Source organism: Falco naumanni, chromosome 7, assembly GCF_017639655.2.
Source record: "Falco naumanni isolate bFalNau1 chromosome 7, bFalNau1.pat, whole genome shotgun sequence".
Taxonomy (NCBI): Eukaryota; Metazoa; Chordata; class Aves; order Falconiformes; family Falconidae; genus Falco; species Falco naumanni.
Genome location: NC_054060.1, coordinates 52,991,538 through 53,011,036, shown reverse-complemented (window position 1 = coordinate 53,011,036; position 19,499 = coordinate 52,991,538). Strand labels below are relative to the sequence as shown.

The 19,499-nt window shown below is 44.7% G+C and overlaps 1 protein-coding gene across 13 annotated transcripts in view; it reads left to right on the top strand.

Moving 5' to 3' along the window:
• Window positions 1-10,918, top strand: part of TMEM229B (transmembrane protein 229B) — a 38,138-nt gene extending 27,220 nt beyond the window's left edge. For 11 of the 13 annotated variants that reach the window (XM_040601252.1, XM_040601253.1, XM_040601244.1 and 8 more), the window contains one exon: window positions 6,767-10,918. In XM_040601252.1, coding sequence (XP_040457186.1) covers window positions 6,794-7,297 — 504 coding nt within the window. In that variant the 5' untranslated portion in view covers window positions 6,767-6,793 and the 3' untranslated portion in view covers window positions 7,298-10,918. Of the gene's footprint in view, window positions 1-1,159; window positions 1,291-1,697; window positions 3,532-6,766 lie in introns of those variants that run through there. The other 2 variants (XM_040601255.1, XR_005828924.1) reach the window with 2 other exon arrangements.
• The last annotated feature ends 8,581 nt before the right edge of the window (window positions 10,919-19,499 follow it).

The following is a 19,499-nucleotide window of genomic DNA, read 5'->3' as shown; positions in this document are numbered from 1 at the left end:
CATTCAGAACTGACCAGAATCCCAGGGCTCCAGATCCATCCTGAAAGCACTAAGAGCTGGACATCAAGTCTGTATTTGGGGACATCTGTCTGTGGCACGCTTTTAGCTTCATTCCAGGGCTTGATTAATCGATCTTCTGGAACTATTCCACACTTCAGTACAGTCGAAATTCTATTTTCTGAGCCACAGTTAATTGAGGCGCTCAGTTACCTGAAGGATGAATATCTCCTCAGAGTTATGACTTCAGCACATAAGTACCACTAAGACTTTACCACATAAATCTTTAAACACTGATGAACTAATGTCTTGGAGCCAAATCCAGCGCCAATGTTCTGTAAATCTTTACTCCTAATGGTTTGTGTGAGATTTATATGAAAGTGTTGAAGCTAGATTTGCAGCACATTCACTGAATGTTGTCTGTGGTTGCAAAGGCATGCTCATTTGATGTTTACTTACAGGGAAAATGCAAAATAAGAGAGGAGGAATTACATTTAAAAAGGTGTTGCCCAAAAATGCATATCAATTTTCATCGGAGTCCTTGTATCTGTTCTACTCTTCGTTGAAGCAGAAAAGCAGATACATGTCTGATTCTCCCAGTCTTGAGGAAGAACGCAGTAGCTACAGTGATGTGCAAATGAAAGTAATTTAAAAAGTCATGAAGAACAGTCAATTTTACGTTTAGGTAAGAAGAGTCTGAGGAAGGGGAATATAAGCAGTAGACCTTACGGTCAGGGCGTGGCTGGTGCCATCTACTTCAGAGTTGGCTGCTGCTTGCAGTCCTGTTGTTTGGAAGGACTGAGGTACCATGCTGTGTATGCCTCTGTCCTCCTCTGTCTGTGGTTACTCTTTCAAATTAAAAAGCAATTATGACACGTACCATAGGGTTATAGATCTAAGGAGTTTCTTAGAAATATGAACATGCATGTTATAAAACTAAATATTAGTAAATACTTCAAATATGAGTTTGGAAAATAACACTGTGCCTTGATTTTTTTTTTTTAACTGATAGAAACAACCTGGCACTAAGAGTAAGGAACTTTCTGCAGTGAAGCTCGCCTGCAGTGAGTGAAGTAGCTGACAGAATTTATAGCCTCAGGCTATCGCTAAGCAGGAGAATTGCATCATGGAGATTTTTTTGTTTGTGTTTTTCTTTTATTAGCACTTCAGAGTTAATTCAGAGTATCTTGATGAGGTCTGTTGTGGTTTAACCCCAGCTGGCAACTAAGTACCATGCAGCTGCTTGTTCACCCCCAACTGCCACCTCTCTGTGGGATGGGAAGGAGACTTGGGAAAAAGGTAAAACTTGTGGGCTGAGAAAAGAACAACTTAATAATCAAAATAAAATAATAATTGTAATGAAAAGGAGGGGGAAAGAGATAAGAATAAAGCCTAAGGGAAAAACCCCAAGTGTCGCACAATGCAATTGCTCACCGCTTGCTGACCATTGCTCAGCCAGTCCCTGAGCAGTGATCTGAAGAGCCCAGCCCACTCCCCCAGCTTATATACTGAGTGTGATGTTCTATGGTATGGAATATCCCTTTTGCTAGTCCACATCTGCTGTCCTGGCTCTGTTCCCTCCCAGCTTCTTGCGCACCTGCTCTCTGCTAGAGCATGGGAAACTTGAAAAGTCTTTGATTTAGTGTAAGCACTACTTCACAACAACAAAACCATCAGTGTGGTATCAACATTATTTTCATACTAAATCCAAAACACAGCATTGTACCAGCTACTAAGAAGAAAATTAACTCTATCCTAGCCAAAACTAGGACAGGTCTCATTGTATCCATCCAGAGGCTGTGAGTCTAAATAATTCTGCTGGATTAAAGGGAACAGACGATCTGTGAGAGACTTTTTGAAGCACAGTTATAGCGGGGAAATGGGCAGAAAGCCACTGCAAAGGATAGCTTTGAAAAAAATGAACCAGGCAGTGCTCAAGAACTTAATCAGGCATGAATATGACATGCACTGATGTCTCCGCTGCAGTGGTTGTGTATGACAAATTTGCCATTATTACTTGATCTAACATCAGCCAATTTTCTGATCACTTGCCTCTTGCCTGCTTTGGCTGCATCGCCTGCAAAATGGAATGTGAGTATGAAAGTGCTTCTCTTGCACAGAAGGGTCTCACACGTGGAGCCGGGCAGTCTGGGATTTATGTCCTTTCTCTTTACTTGACCTGGTGCATCAGGTTCATCTGTATCTTACCTCAACCTAGGGGATGATTAATATCCATTTCAGGGTTGATACACTAAAATTAAAAAGTATAATTTTTGTGTTGTTACAGTATGTTCTTGCAGCCCCTAAGTCAGTCCTGCCCTGATTCTCTGAACCAGGTTTCTGTTGGGAACTCAGCCCTTCAGATGCTGCCCCCTGTTACGCCTGTGCTGCTTCGCTGTAGGTGGAGGGGCTCTTGGCCCTTGCATTGCCAGCAGCATTATCCACGCAAGCAGGGCAGTTGGGGAAAGGACGGTGTGTTCCTCTGAGGCTCATGTGTGACTTCCACAGACTGGCCTTGCTCCTTCTGTCGGCAAGCTAGAAAGGAAGGTCCTGCTGGAGAAAGAGGGAAAATTTCTGTGCTGGCTTAGCTCAGGCTTCCTAATAATGTTGTATTAGAGGAACTAATTCTGCTTTAGCTGCTTGAAATATAATTTACTGATGATGGAAAGCATTTTCATAGCTTTGAATTTAGCAGCTTCCTGTTTTCCACAAAACAATGCAGTGAGCAGCCTCGGTACGAGCATGGCCGTCCCTGTGCAGTCTCCGTGACTTGTTTGCTCTCTGCTGAGACAACTGTGTAGGTGGCAGCTGTGTTTCTGGTTTTCAGGAAGCCGCTGCGCATCCCACTGTAAGTACCTCAGTGATAAATATAATTTGTTTTCCTCAGGAGACTCAATAGCTATCATAATGTTCAGAGCTTTTTGGTCTTTATTACTGTCACTCCATAAAAAGTCTTGCATCGCTAAGTTCAATTATCTGCTTGAGGCTTTTCACAAATCTGCATCTCTTACTGAATCCAGGCTTGGCCTTCTGTTTGGATGCTTCTCCCACTAATGTCCTGCAACTACTTTTCAGCTGGATCCTTTTATCATGAATTGCAGCCCAATAAACCAACACTTTTCTTCTTCATGTCCCTCTTGAGACCTTCTTGTGCTGTATTGCCTACCAGGCACCAGCCAGTTTGGTATGGCTGGGAAATAAGTGCTTGGGAACAGCTGCAGTTTTAATTGTTTTTTAAATGCTCAAGTGACTTGTAACCATTACATTGTACAGTCCCCAACTTGTGCAATGATATGCTGTAGCTTGTTGTGGTCTCCCTGGGTATCCTCCATTCTCTTCTATGTCTTACTTTTTGTTTTATTTTGAATTAAATGTTTTACAGGAGGAGCTGTGATTTATGGATTTGCGTAGTGCCTAGCACAGTGGAACCAGTTTATGTTTGGGCTAACCTAGTTCAGCGTCTGCCCTGTCTTGGGATGTTCTTAATCAGCAGGCAGCCTGTGAGGACTCTTTCAAGCACATCATAAGAAGGAAGTAAGTTCCCATTGAGGTTGGGCTGACTGGACATGTGGCAGTAGAAGGCAAATACTGAGACAATGTCAGCACCTTGATGCCTGTCTCCTTGCAGTTGTAGTGAAAGGCTGAGGCTTCAAAACAAGTCAACAGTGGTCTTTGCAATGGGATAACTTGTATTGTGGATGTCCCAGACCTGGTCCAGATTTGGTCATTAGACTTCTAGTGTAGTGACCAAGCATTTTGCAAAGTGCAAAAAAGAAATATTATGAAGTATGTGATATAGAACCAGGAAAGATAAATCTTCATTGCACAGAGGAAACAGCGTCGGGTAGAACAGGATGTGGCTTGTTGGATATGTTTCTTGAGTCTTTGGCTTTGGTGGGCAGGTGTAAGGTAATAGAAATAACTGGTCAGGGATCCTTGGAATAAGAAGGGAGGGACTGAGAAGGAAGAATCTTCTGTGCGTTTGATCCAACTTTGTGAAGAGATTTTTGAAATTATGAGGGAAACCTTACAGATAGTACTGCATGCTGTGGATGCTCCCAGCTAACAGTTCAAATACTTTTCTTGTAAAGCTGTAGAGGGAAGTGCAAGGAGTAAGGACCACAAGTGGAAAAGCTTAGAAGGGCTTATTGAAAGAGTGGAAAACCATACAACCCCTTGGCAGCTTAGTAAAAAATTTACAATAATTTTCTTCCCTGGAGAATGACATTCCCTATTTCCTCAGTGCCTTATCTAGCAATAGCTATGACTCCTAAGGCCTCTGCATCTTTCGATGTCTGTCTCATCAGATATAAAAAAACTTCTGCCTTCCTGCTGCAGCCTTATATCCCCACTCTGATAAAAAATACCTACAGGCCATTTCCTTCTTACTGCTTTCCCTTACTCCTGTACCTCTGACTATTGATTTATTCTTGAAACTATGTGAGAATGGAGGAATGATACAAGGATTCAAACTCCTAAGTTTATCAACTGTACTGGCAAACTGATCAAGTGACATTGACAGATTGTCCTCAGAGAGAAATTGTATGTATGGTGCCCTTACACATCAGCTTCTTGTGGACTGTGTGGGGATATACCCCATGCATATTTCTCATGTGCGACCTCCACTGCTGTCGTGAGGGTCTCTTGGGACTGAACTATTAGGAGACGTGAAGGAATTCCTGGTGACTCTAGTCTTTCACCAACAAGCGCACGGTGTGCTGTTGACCCAGATCTGTAGCATCTGATGATAGTTCAGTGTCCTGCGCCACATGTATTGTGCCATTAGGAAATAGGTCTTTGTTCAAGCACCCACATCATATGAACTGCCAAGACTTTGGTTGTTTGGGTGTCTGTTTAAGAGAGGAGTGAACAAGTCATTGATGCAGCTCTGTCCTTTGCACTTTCAATATTCCTTTGTGAATATTCTGCCTGTCTCCTTTATTGTAGAAGAATGGCTGCAGAAGCATGGCCTTAGAATCTCTGAAGATTTGCACAATCCGAGCCTGGTATTAGAACAGGCCTGTAATCAGAATTGTACTGAAGATAACAAGACAGGTAGCCTTGAGCTATTCTTGAATCCTGAGACCAAGTAATTATGTTGTGCCAACAGGCCGTGGCTGTAACAGGCTACAGCTGCTGGGAAAGCAGGTGCAGGGCCAAGAAAGATAGGGACCAGTATGGGAAAATAGGGAGTAACAAACTACAAGGCTGAAGCACAGCGACACAATTAGCTACATGGATAAAATGCTTATTTTAGTCATGATAATTAGGGGTGTGAGAACCGCGCGCGTTTAGAGACTACTAACCGATTATATTTCTGCTTTACGAATATGCATGTGCATTGGTTCTGTATAAGTAGTGTTAGAAACTAATGAAGTTGAGCAAGATGCATAACTCATATTGAGCGTCTTCTTGACTCCGGCGAACCCTTCTTCCAATACTTTATATTCGTTATTATAGTTCCTTTTTCCTTAAAACATTTCTCTTTAATCTCCTATCTGAATTTCAGTCATTCTGCATGTTAATAATTTGTTTAGAGAGGTACCATGTTTACAGGGCAGGAACACTCTTTCCAGGTGGCATTGGAATTACTGCACATAAGGTTAGTGTGGTACTTTCCTAACATCTTGTGGATGAACTGACAAGTGCAGAGCAAAGAAGTTAGTGCCTGATGAAGAGTTGAGAGAAACCCAACTTGAAAGTAAGTTTCTAAGAACGAAAAGAGGTCAAATTCACCCTGTGATGTGAATCTGTAAGGTTTCAGTAAAACTATGCTTAAAATCAGCTTGGGCCAGTGACTCCAGTGTGGCAGAGCAATGCTTCAGACCTTGTAAATCTCTGTGAAAAGTGTAGAAACTAATTGTGCTGAAACAGTTCAGTGATAAGCAAATTGTGCCCTTTCAAACCTTTTCAAGTTTCTTCCTGTAGAGACGATTACAAGTTTGTTCTCATTTCCTATTTGTCATGACTAACCACCTCTCTCTGATCAGCTGTTCCTTTCTCTTCTCCTCCTTTGTGTTTTGCTGTCCTGAAGCCAAACCTGAATGGATTTCAATTCCTTTCTTGTACTTTTTGACTTGGTATCAGGTATTTCCAAATCCTAGCCATACAACACATGAGTTCTTTAATAGAAGAAATAACAGTTCAGCTGAATAAGGGGTGCAAGGTGTGGTATCTGTAAGTGTAGAATCTCTGAAATTTTCTCCTCCAGTTCTCTTTCTGTACCTCCCCTCAAAGCTCAGTTTTTCACTACAGTAAATACGTTGGGTATAGAGATTGTAGCTGGAAGGGCCCAGATTTCCAGGGCTGTGTTCGTCTAATCTATTCTGTATTAGAATCAGAAAAGTAGTGGATAGTGTTGCTCCTTGAAAAGAGCAAAAAGGCAATGTGTGCTCCTTGAGATGACTGTATTTTTCTACTGACTTGCTACTGGTAAGTTCTTCAGCAGCATCACCTCTGGCAAAGCCCTTGGACCTGTCAGTGCCTGCCTTCTCACAGTGCAATTCCAGCTGCGCCATGCTTCTCGGGCAGAGCAGTACGCGTTGTCCAGGCCCATTATGAGACCTGGAGCCCAGTTAGGTGCTGCCTTTACCCAGGACTTAAAATTTGCTGTGGTAAAAATGAGACGATTTACAAGTCGCTTCTTTCTCAGATTTGTCCTTTGTGGATGTTACGAGTTTGTGTGTGTTGTCATCTGGGGGATAAGGACTTGTAACACCCTCGATGATTCTTCTCTCTCTCTCTCCCCCCACCCCATTCTTCATTTCAGAGCTCCTGCTGGGGTGTGCGCAGAAGAATGGCTGCGGCAGAACCTCTGACTGCTTTCTCCCGATGGTACCTCTACGCCATTCATGGCTATTTCTGCGAGGTGATGTTCACAGCTGCCTGGGAGTTTGTGGTCAACTTTAACTGGAAGTTCCCAGGGGTTACCAGTGTGTGGGCGCTCTTTATCTATGGCACCTCCATCCTCATTGTGGAGAAGATGTATCTATATCTCAAAGACAAGTGTAACATTTTAGTGCGCTGCTTCATTTACACACTTTGGACATACCTCTGGGAGTTCACCACTGGCCTCATCCTACGCCAGTTCAATGCCTGCCCGTGGGACTATTCCCAGTTTGATTTTGACTTCATGGGCCTGATCACCCTGGAGTATGCCATCCCGTGGTTTTGTGCTTCTTTCATCATGGAACAGCTGGTGATCAGAAACACCCTGCGCTTGCGATTTGATGAGACTGCCGAGCCGGGGGCCCCCACTGTCCCTGTTGCCTTGGCCAACGGCCATGTGAAGACTGATTGAGCAGTGACTCAGAACAACCCTTAGCAATGTGAGAGAGCCCAGACCTCTACCACAGACTGTCAGCTCTGGCTCTGAGGTACTGCTCCTTGCTGTATGATAAGATTCATAAACCCCATTTTTCTAAAGGGGGTGTGCATGGGATATACCAGAAAAAATGGAACCAATAGATTTTCTATGGATTTTACTCTTTGGGCTCCAAGGACCAGTATCAGTTACTTGTTAGTTAGGTCATTTCTGATTTTAACTTATTACAGATGAAAGCAGTCCTTTTGCTTACACTTTTATGTGGAAAAAGAAGAAAAAGAAATGCTACGGTGGAAATGCATCCAAAAAGAAAAAAACCTAATTACTGGATGGGCATGGACACGCCTGCTAAGTTAGTGATTGGCTTATTCCATTAGGCAATATTCAGGTGCTTGCTTGCAACCAATACCTCCCGTGGGACCTGAGATGCTGCAGGAACAAGGAAAAATCCATCTGCTGTTGAGAAGAACCTAAGACTGGCAGTCTGCTGGGGAGGTAGATGGTGTTCCCCTCGTGAGGTCCCATTGGCCTCTCCCCAGGTTCTTTGTTGCACCACAAAATAATGTGGTGCTGGACATCTTGCTGAATTTATACAGATCTTGTACTTTTTGAAATCTCAGTCCTGATACTCACTAGAAATTTTTTCTTTTTCTTTTTTTTTTTCTTTTTTTGTTAAATAAAGGCCTTTTTTGCCAAGTGAATTTTACCATAATCTGTGCAATCTGAATCTTGGCAAAAGGCACAAGAAATAGTGTAAGTCTTCCCATTTCCTCTGTCCCCACAAAGTAGACCTTACCCCTCAGACCCCTCAGGGTCTGCTGCAGATTTCAGCTCCCATCTCAGCTGGTCAAACCTTGTAGAGACTGTACAGGCCAGAAGCATTTTCTGCCTGCCTTCCCAGGGATTCCTCTGTTTCTGGTGATGCCGATGACTTAGTCTGGCTGCAACCCAATGTATTTGAAGGTCAAAACCTTCACATGGCTAACGTTATCCAGGATTTGGTCCTCTGGCACTGACTCTCACCTTCCTTCAGCACTGGCAGGTCTGGGCTCAGTTCTGCCCAGTGTTCTGCTCAGTGTATCAAGACAATTTGCTTTTTCTTCCCAAATTCTGCTTTAAATACTTTACTTTAAAACAATCATACTGTCACGACAATAATTGGAAGCGGCGGTAGCAAGAGATATGCCATGCTGCCTGATACATTATTTAAAGGAAACCAAACAACAAAAGTAAAAAAAAGCCTCTCTGAAGAGCACTTCTTCAGCAAGACTTTGAGTTAGGGTGTGAGCAGTAGAGAGGTGGAGCAGGAGGGAGTGCTGTGGCTCCATTGTAGAGCTACTTGCACAGGGGACGATTTGAAATTTAACCTATCTGGGACATTTGAGGAGTTCAGGGAAAGCTGTAGTGCAGGGAAGATGCTCGATAGTGACAGCCACAGGTTCACAGTCCCTCTGGCAAGTCTTGGCTTTTGAAGTTAGCAACAAACATGGAGCTTCCAGCTGTCAGATGTATCTCACTCCTAACTGGTTTATGGGGAAGGTTTGCTGTAGTTGCCTTGCAGGGCCAGATGAATTTTAGGTGTTCTTCCACCATGGTCAACAGGGCTGCACCCAGGGATCAATTTGGCTAGAAATGCAAACGTGTTGTAGGATTCTGCTGTTGTACTGAGATGGCCAGGCTATTTCTGTGTTGGGTCCTGTGTTTCTGGTAGGGAGGGCTTAGACGTGAACCTGCTCCTTGCCCTGGGGCATCCGTCCCTGAAGGGAAAAGCAGTTCTGGCCTTGTGAGGGGAATTGTTTGTTGGTTCTGCTCTTGTGAAGGCAGTGTTAATCCCTTTTTGTATCACATGGTGTAATTACTTTGTTCCTCCCCTCCCCCTTCTCACATAGCATCTGTTGCTGGCAATGGACACGCAGAAACAGGCAGCAAGGAGTTAATAAAATCCGCCTGGGGTATGCAATGTCTCCTGAAGCACCCAGAATACTTAGGTGGGTATTTAGAGTTCCCTTTTTACAGTTCATTAAATTAAAAGAGAACAAACACTGAACAGATTTTTTTTCTTGCTGTGATGTTAGGATTATGAAATCGGAGCAACGGTGTGTAGTTTATCAGCCTTGATGGTGTGTAGACCCAGGCAAAATAGTCACCTGACACTGTACACGGGGAAATAAAGAGATGAGGTTTGTATGTGGGATAATGTAGATGAGCTCTGCTGGACCAGAACAAGAATTGCAAGGTGCAGGTGAGAGCTGGGATCTTCCGTTTTGGCCCTGGTTGTCAGGGTCACTAAACACAGTGTCTAAAGCTGGGTTGTCCTCTCACAGCATAGCTTGAGTGTGGTGTCATGCTGCCTCCTGCACCAGCCCTGCACCATCTGAAACACTCAGCTTCACAGAAATATCCTTAGGATCCCTGTTTTCTCCTTAACTGTTGCAAAACTCTTCAAAAAGGTTAAAAGGAGTTAGCAAAATGGTTTGGTTACTCCCAGCTACAGGTGGGACTGGGGGAGGAGGAGCAGTGACTGTCTACAGAGCTAATCTGGTGCACGGTAAGTCATGTGTCTTGGCTTTAGAAGATCCCCACTAAATGCTACTGGCTTTGCTCAGTGATGTAATATTTAGATGCTCAGACTACGGAGGGGTTTCCCAGCAGCATCTAGTATGTTATTCCATCATTTTTATTGCCTGTGCCATTGTAACAGCTGTTGTAGTCTGCTTTCCACTGATGCCCGATATGTACTACCCTGCTATTGCATCCTCATAGAGTGATAATTTACACCCAGAAGTGCACTTTACTTGCAGCTTGCACACCAGAAACAGAAAGGGACCCAGCAAATTCTAAAATGAATTAAATTAATTATACATAATACCATGTACCTAATGCAGCAGGATAAGCCAGACTTCTCCTTTCTGAGCAACATGGCTGCAGTCAGAGCTTTGTTTTTTCTGCAAAATTTCCCTTTTAATACATGTGATGCTTCTTACAACATCTTACAGAAGTGCCCGGAGCGCATTACCAGGGTCTCAGTGGCAGCTCAGTGAGAGCTCGGGAGCCGGACTGAAGTTGTAGAGACATTTACATTAAGAAAAAAAAACAAAAACAAAAAACCAACGCACAAGGCCTAACATGTGTTTGTATGTGTATCTTCCTCAGTAGATTAAAGTTGCCTGTTTTGAGTTCACCAGCAATAAAGAAACCCTTGTGATTTATCTACCTTGTCCTAACTGCAGCAAGGAGAGAGTGGCCCGTTGCTGCTTTTCTTTTCCAGGGGGTGGTGGGATATGGACTCCAATTAACCCAGGTTTCCAGTTTTGCCTCCCTTCTCTTGCTTGTCTCTTGTATCGTCCACCCTAAAGGATCTCAAAAGTACATAATAAAATACAGTCTGTGTCTTGCGCACAAGAAGCAGTTCAAACATTACTGTGATGTCTGTCCATACTCCAAAGATCTTGCCAGAGGGAAATGGTTGATTTACAGCAGGACCAGACTGCATTTTGGTCTTTGGTGTTATAATTAAAGACAAATATGTATATATGTATCAGGTACTATTGCACCTTTGGTCTGAGTGCATTTTGTAATTAAAGCAGAATAATCCAATCAAGTGTTTGACTAGTCCTGTGACTGTAAAAGGTAAAAGAAGACTGCAGGGCTTTAACTGCTTTGAGAATTAGGAAGCAGGTGACTGAAGTCCTGAGTTCAATAGCATTGCTCTGCTGCTGGCTGATTTTCTGAAATCTGCACAGAAAGAAAGGGGATGTCTTCATTCATGGGAACTTCTGCCCTTTGCTCTCTCTGTACTATGAATAAAACTTGAGCCACCACTAAGACGTGAACTGAAACCAAATGTTTTTCTATTTTAGTTTATCCTGGGCCCTGCATACATGCAATATGCCCTGTATTCAAGGGGGAGGCTTGCGACCCGAGTTCTTTGTTTCAGTACTTCTGCCTGCAAACTGCCACTGAGCCACCTGAGGAGATTACTCTCTTCCCCTTCCTCCCTGCACATCAGCAGCTACCAGATCCCTCTGTGATCCATCCCCTGTTGCAGAAGGAAATCTTTCTTCTGGTGCAGCCCCTACTAAACCAGAAACTGTTCCCATTGTGCATCCCCTTGCCTAGCTGCTTTGGCACCTAACGATGACTGGGCAGGGTCATAGAGCTGGTGAGATCTCGGGAGCGTTGTCCTTGTTTTATTATTGATGGCCTCCACTTGCCCCTGTCTTTCCTTACTCTCCTTGGAGTGTCCTGAGCCAGCCCCTGGCGAAGGGACCTTCCCTTCCTTCCACGTCCCGCCCAGGGAATGGAGCAAGCTCTGCTCCTGCCTGGGGGCCTCAGTGCTACTCAAGGTTTTAAGCTAACAGAGGTTGGTCTCCACTTGGGCCAGGGAACCTTGATCTTAAGAGCTGTAAGGCTCTCGGCTTCAGGCTTATTACTAGCAAATCATCCACAGGCATAACAGTGAAATTATACCACATGGAATGGCTTATTTCTTCCAGGATGGCAAGGGTTTGCTCCATCAAGGGTTTGGCCACTTGCTTTACTGCTTTGTGAACAAGAAGGAAGTTCCAGAAGCAGGTGATGCCCCCAGTACCTGCTCTGCTTTTGGACTCTGGGCAGCTAGCACAGATGCCAAAGGAAATAGTGCTGTCTCAGCAGAAGTCCTGAGGAGGGGCTAGCGGTGCATTGGTTATTTGTGTCCAAAGGCACCACTTCTTCAAATACAAAGCTGCACTTTCCCACTGAGATCTTTTCTACCTGCAGCAATGCAAAAGTTGTCTGCTTGCCCCAAAAGTATGTGATTGCCTGAACTTACTCTGAAGTAGAAGGGATATTTAAAAATTGCTAGTCCTCTTTTTCTCCAGGAGATTCCCAGCTTACATCTTGTGGAAAAATACATCACCTAGAGATACGCAAGCTAGTGCTCATTAAGTCAGTATAGGTACTAAAAGCCACACAGCACTGTGTTCCACCCTGCTAGGTGAGAAGCAGAATACCTTGCCCCACAGAGCGTGCTGCCATGTGGCTATACCACTTCAGCACCTGAATTAGTACAAATGCCTACTCAGGAATGCATTTTGCCTTATAAAATACACTCTTAATTTCATGGGTTCCAGTGGAAATGTTTGTCTTGCTTAAGAGGGAGAAAGATCCTATATAAGCTTCATCACTGCTTATGATTTTACTTGAAAGCATCTTGTGTAAAGTTTCATCTGCTTAGCTGAGACCCTAGAAACCAAATGTGGAAGGTGACTTGTCACAGCCTTGGAGCAGGTTACTAGCATTACGCAACTGCAGACTGCTTTGCCCGTGGTATGCTGTGCAGCTCCAGTGCACAGTCAGGACAAGCTTCCACCGTACAAGGACTGTGATGAGTAGAGGAGGTGATACGAGTGCTGCTGGTAACGGTGGCAGAACGAGGACTGGTGGTGACATCTACATTACCGGGTTTTCACGAGCTGGACAGGCTGGAAGCAGCTCTTCCATGTTCTCTGTATTTGTGACTTCTTGCAGGTCTAAAATGAACTGGCAGGTTTTTTATTCTAAGAGAAGCAGGCTGTTTCCTCGACCCCTTACTCTGGAGTCTGGGCAGCTCGCTTCTCCTTTTGTAGCCACTGGATTTTCTGATGTGGATGGCCTTCATTAGTGTCTCAGAAAACAGCAGTTTTTAAATGGTAATCCCAAATGCTTGACGTCAGTTTGTATTTATGCTTTAGTCAATTTAAGAGCTAAACACCCTTAAGTATCTGGTGATGCTGTTTGTTTATTCTGTTGTGTGGCATGCTGTCCTGCTTTCATGCTATAATGAAGAAGAAATAGAAGGAAATACAAGCAATTTGCTCTTTAATAAAAATAAGTAAATGTATGCAGTTGAGAAAATATTTATTAAATATGTGAGCTATGCATAGTGCTTGTAGATCTCTGGCCTTTCGAATATGGGAGAGTTTCCAGTATAGAACGTCTCCTTTCTGGTTAGCCCCCTTCGCAACTTATCTGTACTGCTGCTACTCCAGTATGGTTCTTTACCTAGTATTTTGGGGAGGAGAATAACAATATTTGCCATTCTTTTCCAGTTTTCACTGAAGGGTCTCTAAGTGCTTTTTACAAACTAGTAAAGTAACTCTTACTTCAGGCCTTGAAGTAGGTCAGGATTAACCCCAAACAGCACTGATCAGGAGCTGATCAAAGTGTCCTGTAGGCTCCCAGAGGGCCCCTTCAGACCTGGGAAATGGAGCTTAACATTTTACCTGTTCACCAAGTTTCCAGATTTGAGGAGTGAGTTAATAAAGTTCCAAGGAAGCTGAGGAACTGGGAAGTGCTACCTGGTTTCCACCACCTGAAGCTGTCCCAAAAATGGCTTTGTACATCACTCCATCTGCCCACGTCAAATCCAGGACATGAAGGGACCGTCAGAGCTGACAGGCAGCATGGTTCTGTCTTGTGCAAAATAGGACTGATTTCCCTCTGTTCGCTACATAATCCAATCTCCATCAGCAGAGTACTTTTGGGTAAATATTGCTAGGGGCAACAAGCCATGTTAGAGGCTAAACTGAGGTGACCATCTGCTCTATCAGCTTGTGTTGTTGCAGTTACTCAGAGCTTATATTATGTTGCTGTTTCTGTTGTCAGACCCCTCATCTGATACTACAGCTCTTCCTATTGCTCCTGTTTCTTTTTCAGCTCCTTTGGTAACCTGTCCCTTTCCGTGCCTTACCTCCACTGCAAGTCCATGCTGCAGTCACAGGCACCCTACGCCTCCTGTCTGAACCCCACCTTTGGCAATTTAACACAAATGGGCTGATTGCTGATGAGCTGTAGCTTCCATTAAAGCGTGCAACAGCTGCAGTTGCCATGCTTTGGAAGGCAGAAAACATTTTACACACTTGCCTTCAGGCACAAGTATAGCAGCGAGTTTGCAATTATTGTTCAGTGTGTCTGCTATAACATCCACACAATGGTACATAATAGGTTTTCAGGGCTAAATTCAATAAAAAGCTCCAGGCAATCTCTTTGAATTTCAATGTTTGTGGACTAATACATGGTTTCAACGGATCCTTCATATAAATGCACATACACATAGTGAGTGTATATGTTATACACATAGTGAATGTGTATGTTTAGATGCATAAACATAGCTGACGGCTTCCACTTTGCACCACCAACTTGCATCGTAACTTCTACTGGCAAAGAGCCATCACCTGCTTAGCTGTCAACAGCACTCTGGGCCCACTCACTGCCACTTTCTTGAGCACATGAAGTCCAAAGAAGATCCAAGATGAAGCTCCACATATACATGAAGCAGGTTAAGATCTGAGTTGACTGGTCTTGACGTTGCAAAGTGTGTGTTTGTGTGCTTTGGTACGCGGGAAGGCCTTGGTTTGATGTGGAAGAGAGTTAAAGCCTCTTACAGATGAGCACTCAGCTCAAGGAGTGTTAGACCCGTGTTTTTCAAAGGTGTTTTACATAAGGTTTTTAAATCAGACTGATATCTAAGGCAAACATGTCATACTATCCTGCTCCATCTTAAAAAAAATAGGGGAGTTATCACCTTGGGGACCTTCTGATGCCTTTACTAGAGTTTGTCTTCCTCTCTATGTGCACTCTCTTATTGCTAACAAGAGCAGTGTGCACCCAGCCTGAATTACACCCGTCCACTCCTCTTCCTCAGCTAAGGCATCAACCAAAAGGACTCCCTCCCACCACCCCACCCGGGCTGCTGTGCTCACCCTAGGCACCCTCCTGTTCTGCTGCTCCACCTGATGGCCACCGGTGCCTATCTACCATCTCTAATCTCAGTAATGTTGCAAGTTCTCCAGGCCAGGGCTTGCTGTGAGCCTCTCCCCAACAGGACCTGTAAGTGCTATCTATGATATAGTAAGCATTAAACAATGTCTCTTGAAGTCTTCAAGGATAAGAGTAAACATCCCAGCTCTGTTCCGCTAATAAAATAGCTTGGCCAAAATGTCTACAAGGCACCTCTGTTGCGCCTCTCCACCCAGCCTTTTCTCCCAGTGTCACATGGGAAGGCAAATCCCTGCCCATGACCCAAGTGTGACAGTGGCACCAGGAGGGGAGCACAGTTGGTGGCATACTAGGAGACTCTTCCCTGGGACTCCTCTGCAGGTGACACACAGGTGTCCACGTCAGTTGGATGCCAGCATGCTCTAGCAAAACAGATTTTAAATGTTATTGGACAGTCTTCTGGCTTTTCAGCAGAGGCTGACTGGAGTTAGCGTGGTAATTACAATTATATTTTGTGTGACAAATGTGATGACAAAGCACAGCTGCCCTTTGATCTCGCAGGAAAGGCAGCATGGCCCCTGGCAGCATGCTTATGGCAGTGCTTTGTGCTGTGTGACTTCTGAAAGCAGCTCGAACATCTCCAAACACCAGCACAGGCTATGGTTGTCTGGCCACTGGCCTCTGGGCAAGAGCCAGGCATGCACCCAGCACGACCCTGGTGGTGAAAGGGATGTTGCCACTACATTGTGTCCAAGCAAGGCTGCCTGTGACCTTATGGTCTTGGCAGGCCTTGACTGCCACCATGCATGGTCCATTAAACCCTATTTGTCTACTTTATCTTCCATCACCTCAGTCCTGTCCTTCCCCTCTGCTTCACCAGCTGCCTCCTGGCAAGGTCTTATTGCACATTAGGGCTTTATTGTTCGTCTCAACTTCCTGGTTTGGATCTGGTGACTTAATCTTTGCCACTTGGCAACTTTTCCTTGGCCAGGTCTCTACAGCATTGCCATCTTCAGCTCTTCGTTGTCACCTTCTCACGGTGTCTGGCCTCCTCCTCAGCAATCCCTGATCAGCTCAGCTGTGTCCCCTGTCTGGGTGCCCCCATCCAGTTAAACAGCTTTTACTGTCATCTCCTCCTCACGTCTCAGACCACTGCCTCCTTCTTAGCTTGTCACCATCTCTCTACACCTGCGTTTTTCTCATCTTCTCTGGAATCTCTTCCCAAATGAGTTACCAGCAGCTCAAAGCACCTGTAGCCAGAGCAGACTTCTGCTCCCCTTTTGCTTCTCACACTCCCTGCTCTCGTCCTTGCTCCCTGGCAGACACATGACAAATGGGGGAGGCCGACACATCTTCAACCTTCTCTACTGGTCATCCTTATTTGCCTGGTCTTTATGTCTTACCACTTTGTCCCCATCCCCTGAGGTCTTCTCACTGGGCTGGTGCTGGTGTTCCATATGCCTGTTTCCCATTACTCACCCCGTACACAAGATATTTTCTTCAGCTGACCTGCTAGAACATACCCTTCTCCCCATGCCAGCCTTACAAAACCCAGCAAATTAAATCATCTGCGTATCTATTTCACATATTTATGAGTGAGATACTAATCCCTGCATAGTGAAAGGGTCATATGTTCAAAAGGGGAAATGAGGACACCAGCATTAAAGGCAGAAGTGGGGGAAGGGGAGACTGAGAGCAAGGGCAGGGTGGATGTCAAAGAGGTGAGTTTACAGTGTTGAAAAAAATGCAGAAAACTGGAACAACAGCAGATCAGGGTATCACTGACACGCCACATCTTTCCTTGCTAGTTCTACATTTAAGCTCTCACTTTTTTCTGCTCTCTGCACCTATGCCTTCAGAGCAGAGACCAAGTCTGGTATCAAAAAAGAGACCAACTGGCTCAAAAAATTGCATAAAGAAGTTAAAAAACCAGCAGACAACCCTTTGCTCTGTGCCTTCTGTGATAACAGACACCTCTTCTTCCCTTTCACCCCTGTGGGAATGCTGATCTGTCAGACTGATCCATTTGAGAAGGCAGCCCTCCCAGGCCTCCTCGCTGAATGCTCTGTCTGAGCTTCTGCCCCTGTGCAAGCAGAAAAGCTCTTTTTGGCTTTCCCAGCACAACTGCAGGTCCCAGTAGGCAAAGGATTTGCATGTGATGCCATTAGAGTGACCTCCCAAAACCCAGCTCCATTTCCCATCTGCTGTGCACTATTACTTTCCCAGGAAACAAAAGTAGGTGAAATGTCTGTTGGATGCCACAGAAACTTCTCAGGCTGCAGCCATGGTAAAATAACCCTCCTTAAAACAATATAGAGGATCATTTTGTGTTCAAGAGCTCCTTTCAGATTGGGTTGGGGGTTTTTATTGCCCTGTAAAGGATTCTGCAGTGAGTGAGCTGGAGATTTGACAGTTGCATCCCAGTCATATTTTAACACAACACAGAGAGCAGATGCTTCAAGATTATATTTCTTCATGTACGTTGGGTCTCTTGGGAGACTACACATTCAGGGTCGCGGGCTTTAGGGGGCTGGCTCTATGTCCCCACAGTATGAAGGACTTTTCAGTTTCCAGCAAAAAATACCTGTAAAGCACGGGGCGTTCTGCCAAGCCTTCTATACGGAGTCAGCAGGAAAAGCTGCTCCCAAGAGAGATTTTAGCTATGGCTCTGTCAGGGGTAGCTTTTATTATAATAACATCAGTTGATCAAATAGCCCCCAGAGCTGCAACACCTTGCAGCCTGAGGATCAGGGCAGAGCCTGAGCAGAGAAGCAGCACTTACCCATCGGACTGTGAAAAGGTTATTCACGTGGGGGAAAAGTGAATCTGTAAAGGCAGGCAGAAATGGGCACTTTGTAACAGGACCGTGTTTCTGAAATGCAGATACCTTGGCCAAGGCGATCATCAGCTGGCCAGCAGAGAAGACCTTGCGAGGGAGAGAATTACGTCCAAAGATACAACAAAAGGCCTCATGGGGTCCCCACTGTACACACTGATAAGCCAGAGATCATCCAAGTTTTAATGAGGTTTTACAAAGAAGCTGTGTCCTCCTACTCACAATCCTGCACAACCATTAATTCATCTGCTTTGTATATTGAGGGACTAAGGCTGAGCAAGCTCTGCTGGAATGGGAATTTCCAATTCTACAAGACTTAGGAATCCAAGCCTTGACACCAGCCCCTCTAAAACGCAGTCCTGAGAATATCAGTAACTATCAGTAACATTTAAGTACAGATACACGCACTCCAGGATGCCCAGAAGCCACTGGAGCCCCTCGGGCACCAGCCTGGCCCAGTGCAGGCAGATGTTCGCTTCCCCAGGAAAAGATTGTGTCCTTGGTCTGGACTAATTTCTCCATTGTTCCGTGTCTCATGCAGTCACTCTCAGGCTCACTGTAAAACGCCACTAAATCACAAAGGGAATTTTATGCTCAATGGCTGCTGAAATAAGTAACTGCACTGGAGGAGAAGGGAACGCAGACCTCACTCATTACTGAATCCTACTTCAGACAAAGCTGCTTCAAACTTCTGTGAGTTTTTTCCTAAGGAGGGAGCAAACATTAACCAGGGAAATCAGGATTTACCTGAAGTGCTGATATCTGCACAAGAGAAAGGAGCTGGTTTTAGCAGATACCCTCCAAAGTCTGCAGAGCCATATGGGGCATCAGTTTGGCTTTGCAGCCTGGCTGGCCTTCAAAAACTGCCCCACCATGTTCCCCCCACCCTCTTCACAGAGTTTAATGGTGCCAGAAATGGTAAGTGTCAGGAAGTGTTTGCGCAGTGGAGTGTAGAAACTATGGTTAGATAAAGCAGTGATCAGAAGAGAGGCTGCATATACATTAAAGAGCCCTTAAATAGTTGTAACACATAGCCCTGATTTCTCTCTTTACCCTGCAAACATCTGCCACATACTAGGGTTCCCTTGCGGGGAGTACATTTAGCAATGAAAAAAGGATGATTCAGGATGCCTGTCAGAATGTTCTTTCCTGGCACCTAGCCCACCCTCTTGCTGGGGATCAGCAGCACTGCAGTAGCCAGCCTTGGGGGACTGGGGGATCACGACAACCCTGTGACAACTCCTAGAGGAACAGAGGGTCTGCAGCAAATCTCTGAGCTCCCACAGTCAGCAAACCAGATAGAAAAACCACATTTGGCCATGATATTTGGATCTAGATCTAAGCTTTTTCAGGCTTGGGAGTAAATGAGTTCCTGAGGGGTATGCCTGGAACACAATTATTGAGAAGCAATGCAATAATAAATTTCATTTTATTCAAGTCACCAGTCTTCCCGCCTTGGTGTATATGAACAATGTCTTGCTTTTCTTGGATTCCCTCAATATCTGCAGTTTTGTGGCTGAAATGGTGTCAGGAATTTCCTTTTTTCTCCACATTTTAAACAGGCAGAAGGAGGAACAGAGGCGCTTGTAAGCACAAGTTAGC